The 4,975-nt window shown below is 45.6% G+C and overlaps 1 protein-coding gene across 1 annotated transcript; it reads right to left on the bottom strand.

Moving 5' to 3' along the window:
- Window positions 1–4,285: 4,285 nt before the first annotated feature.
- Window positions 4,286–4,858, bottom strand: LOC104774099. Its single transcript, XM_010498764.1, has one exon. It carries the CDS (start codon window positions 4,856–4,858, stop codon window positions 4,286–4,288), a length of 573 nt encoding a protein of 190 aa, XP_010497066.1.
- Between the last annotated feature and the right edge of the window lie 117 nt (window positions 4,859–4,975).

The following is a 4,975-nucleotide window of genomic DNA, read 5'->3' on the forward strand; positions in this document are numbered from 1 at the left end:
TTTGGATCATTAGTTTATGATTTGGAATTAATGTTGGATATTGAATTTTTATTGGTTATTGCTATTGGTTATTTCCGCTGTTGATTGTGATTGTGACTAGGTGGCTAGTGAATATGGGACCACTAGTTGTAGTTTATTATTATTAAATTATATTTATTATTTATTATTTTCAAAAAAAATGGGTCGGGTCGTTTCAGTTTGGTATCAGAGCCCTTACGGTTCTAGGTTTGGGTTCACTAGGTTTCTGTTGTGATGTTTGGGATTGCATGTCTTGATTGATTATGTTAGTTGGTCAATTGTGTGTGGCATGGAGTCCTAGAACATCCTCTTCGAGCCTATAGTGTGATTCCACGGTGAGTATATGTTTTTGTGTTATGTATAATTGCGTGCTTAGCCTTCTGTTCGTGGTAGTGCAGGTTGTTAGAGAGGATGCTCTTTCTGGTTGTGGTCGTGGTAGTGGTCGTGGACGCGGACGTGGTCGTGGTAGGGGCAAAGTCCCAGTGGTTAGTGAGACCGAGGACCAGAGTGTGAAAGCAGAGGGTGTTAGCGAGTCGCAGGGTGTCCAGAGGGATTCTGTGAGTGTGGCTAGAGGGGGCGGTGTTGATGCTCCAGTAGCCTGTGATGTTAAGGCCCCAGGTGCGGGTGTCCTAGTGGTTGGAGTCCCGAGTGTCGACCTTGCGGGTTTGCTGGCAAAGTTGTTAGAGCGGTTGCCGCCAATGGCACCGGCTCAGGCTCAGGTAGTGCCACCAGAGGTGGCTGAGGAGCGGCAGCCAGTGGCTGAGGAGCGGCAGCCAGTGGCTGCAGATGTGGGGGTCCATTCTTGTTATATCAGCGTGGTGACAGAGATGGGTCGTATTCGTACCGAGCGGTTTTCGGGAGGTACAGATCCTACCGCTGCGGAGGCGTGGAGGACGAGTGTGGAACGTAACTTCCATACTCTGAGATGTCCTGAGGAGTTTTTGGTGGACATTGGGGTCCACCATTTGACTGGTGATGTGGAGTTCTGTGGCAGCCAGGAGAGTGCAGAGGGGGATGTCTTGGGCTGAATTCTTCTTGGAGTTCAACCACAAGTATTTCCCTAGAGAGGCAATGGATAGGTTGGAGGTGCAGTTCCGTCGACTTCTGAGGTATGGGGGTCAGGATATGGAGTTTGAAGAGGCTCAGATCCTGAGGTTTTTGAGGGCCCTACGTGACGATTCAAGGGTTCACTATAGAGGGCGGAGTTATGCTACGCGTGCAGAGCTGGTTGAGACTGCAGCAGGGATTGAGGAGGACATTCGGGCACAGTCAGTGGCTGTTAGTCTAGCAGTTCAGCCTAGTAGAGCTTAGCAGCAGGGTGGGTCTAGCAGGAGCGGTAAGCCTGCGCAGAGAACCAAGAGGAGGTGGGAGGCTACGCAGAGGCCGAGTGGTACGAGTTGCTTCGGTTGTGGGAGCAAGGATCACAGGATTGCTAGTTGTCCCAAGATGAGTGCTCCGACGGCAGGGGTTCGTGTGTGCTATCATTGCAGGGAGCCGGGGCATATCAGACCCATGTGTCCCAAGTTGCAGCCGGTTGTAGTGGCGGCGTTGCAGCAGGTGCATCATGGAGGGCAGCATATGGCACAGATTGAGCAGGCGCCACAAGCTTACACGACTGTAGAGAATGGTGGAACCAGTGCTGGGGCGATCACAGGTATAATTTCTGGTACTTCATCTTTGTGAATTCTTAGTAAGTTCAGATTTTATGTTTCCCTGTGATAAAGTGTTAGGTTCTCTACACATGAGGTTTGTGTAGGGACCTTGTTGGTGGGCGGGTTCAAGTCCCATGTTATGGTTGATTCTGGAGCTTCTCATAGCTTCATTACTCCAGAGTGTGCAAAGAGCGCGGGGATCAGAGGGGATCCCGAGGAACGTACTGGAGTTGTTAGAGTGGCGGGAGGCAAGTTCCTGATGGTTATTGGACGAGTCAGAGGAATTGATATTCAGATCACAGGGGAGTCGTGGCCAGAGAATTTGCTTATCAGTCCAGTGGAGTTGTATGATGTTATTCTCGGGATGGATTGGTTGCATCGGCACATGGTGCATTTGGATTGCTATCGGGGTAGAGTGGAGTTTGAGCGTCCAGGAGGGAAGTTGGTTTTTCAGGGTATTAGACCGACTTAGGGGAGTCTCGTGATCTCGGCCATTCAGGCTGGGAAGATGATCGAGAAGGGCTGTGAGGCTTATTTGATTACCATATCTATGCCAGAGTTAGTGGAGAAGTCTACGGTTAGCGGTATTCCAGTTGTAGAGGAGTTTGAGGATGTGTTCCAGTCGTTGCAGGGGTTACCACCATCTCGGNGTGGACAGAGTTCTATTGACAACTTCAGTTTGACCATCAGTTTGCGGATGACATGTAGTAGAGAAAAGCAATCTAGTTCCTAACTTAGACCACAAAGTTTTCCAAAAATAACTAAGTAACTTAGTATCACGGTCAGAAACTATGGTTTTAGGTATACCATGCAAACGAACAACTTCTCTAAAGAACAAGCTAGCAACATGAGATACATCATCAGTTTTATGACATGGAATAAAATGCGCCGTTTTAGAAAAGCGATCAACCACCACAAAAATAGAATCCTTACCTGCCCTAGTCCTAGGCAATCCAACCACAAAATCCATAGATATATCAGTCCAAGGATGCAAAGGAATAGGTAAAGGGGTATACAAACCGTGGGATTGAACCTTAGCCTTAGCTTGTTTACAAGTAGCACATCGCTCACATAGGCGTTCAACATCTATTTTCATGTGTGGCCAGTGAAAGTGTTCTTGCATCACCTTATAGGTCTTAGCAACTCCAAAGTGACCCATTAGACCTCCTCCATGTGCTTCCCTTAGAAACAATTCTCTCAAAGAAGAGTAAGGCACACAAAGTCTATTTTCAAAGAACAAGTAACCCTCATGGCGATAATACTTTCCAAAAGCGAACTTCTCACAAGATTGAAATATTTTGCTAAAATCAGAATCGTTAGCATACAATTCTTTTATTTGCTCAAAACCTAGCAACCTTGCATCCAAAGAAGTAAGCAAAACATACCTGCGGGATAATGCGTCAGCTACAACATTATCTTTACCTTTTTTGTACTTGATCACATATGGAAAAGTTTCTATGAATTCGACCCACCGCCCATGACGTTTGTTGAGCTTTTGTTGACCCTTTAGATGTTTGAGAGACTCGTGGTCAGTATGAATGACGAACTCCTTAGGCCATAGATAGTGCTGCCACGTTTGTAGTGCTCGGACCAAAGCGTAAAGCGTAAAGCTCTTTGTCGTAGGTCGGATAATTGAGTGTAGCTCCTCCCAGCTTCTCACTGAAGAATGCTATGGGCTTATGATCCTGCATCAAAACAGCTCCAATACCTATCCCTGAGGCATCACACTCAATCTCAAAAGTTTTCATAAAATTTGGAAGAATTAAAACAGGGGAATGCGTAAGCTTCTCTTTCAAGGCCTGGAAGGCGTTTTCCTGTGCAGCTTCCCATTTGAAACCAACGTCCTTCTTGATGACTTCCGTAAGCGGTGCGGCAATGGTGCTGAAATCCTTGACAAACCGTCTATAGAATCCTGCTAAGCCGTGAAAGCTCCTCACCTCGCTCACATTGGTAGGACTTGGCCAATCTTTGATTGCCTTGACTTTCTCTTCATCAACCTTGATTCCATCTACACTCACAACAAAGCCTAGGAAAACAAGATTATCTGTGCAAAAGGTGCACTTCTTATAATTCGCATAAAGCTTTTCCTTGCGAAGCAACTCCAAAACAAGTTTAAGATGCATGACATGATCATCTAAATATTTGCTGTAAACCAAAATGTCATCAAAATATACCACAACAAAATCACCAATATGCTTCCTAAGGACATGATTCATTAACCTCATGAAAGTGCTAGGCGCATTAGTTAACCCAAACGGCATGACTAACCATTCATAAAGCCCTTGTTTGGTTTTAAAAGCCGTTTTCCACTCATCACCTTCTTTCATGCGAATTTGATGATATCCACTTTTAAGATCAATTTTAGAAAAGATGCTAGAACCATGCAATTCATCAAGCATATCATCTAATCTAGGGATAGGATGGCGATACTTAACCGTTATGTTGTTGATGTCTCGGCAGTCCACACACATTCGCCAACTCCCATCTTTCTTTGATACTAACAACACTGGAACGGCACATGGACTCATGCTTTCTCGAATATGTCCTTTGTCCATCAGCTCATTCACTTGTCTTTCAAGCTCTTTGGCTTCGGTTGGGTTGGTGCGATAAGCTGGTCAGTTTGGTAGAGCGGCTCCTGGAACAAAGTCGATTTGATGTTCGATCCCTCGGATTGATGGTAAACCAATGGGATTGTCTTCTGGAAACACATCCTTATAATCTTGCAAAACCAGCTCAATCTCACTCGGTAGCACCGGTTTAGGGTTAGTAGAACAAGCAAGAGTTTCTTTGTAAACAAATAGTAAACTATTGTGACTTACCTTGCTCTTACCCTTGTTATCGATTGGTTCAGTTTGTTTGGCGGTTCGCTGTTTCATGCTCAGCTGATCTAGATAAACCTTATGCGGCGTCATTGGAATGAGAGTCGTTTTGCGGCCATTGTGTTCAAAGGTGTGTCGGTTGGTGAAGCCATCGTGCACAACTTGTCGGTCTGATTGCCATGGACGTCCAAGAAGAATGTGGCTAGCGTCCATCAGAAGTATGTCACACATGATCTCGTCCTGATACTTACCAATTGAAAGCGGCACCTTGACTTGCTTCTTGACAGACATCTCTCCTTTCTCATTGACCCATTGAAGCGCATAGGGTTTTGGATGCTTGAGAACTTCTAAGCCAAGCTTCTCCACCATAGTCCTACTTGCAACGTTAGTACAACTACCACCATCAATAATCAAACTACATATCTTGTCTTTGACTAAACATCGCGTGTGGAACAAGTTTTCCCTTTGTGCTTGCTCCTCTGTTTT

This window comes from Camelina sativa, unplaced genomic scaffold, assembly GCF_000633955.1.
Source record: "Camelina sativa cultivar DH55 unplaced genomic scaffold, Cs unpScaffold01524, whole genome shotgun sequence".
In the NCBI taxonomy this organism is placed as follows: Eukaryota; Viridiplantae; Streptophyta; class Magnoliopsida; order Brassicales; family Brassicaceae; genus Camelina; species Camelina sativa.

Excerpts from the sequence above, each read along its gene's own strand:
- LOC104774099 (XM_010498764.1), bottom strand. The coding sequence starts at position 4,858 with ATGGTGGAGAAGCTTGGCTTAGAAGTTCTCAAGCATCCAAAACCCTAT.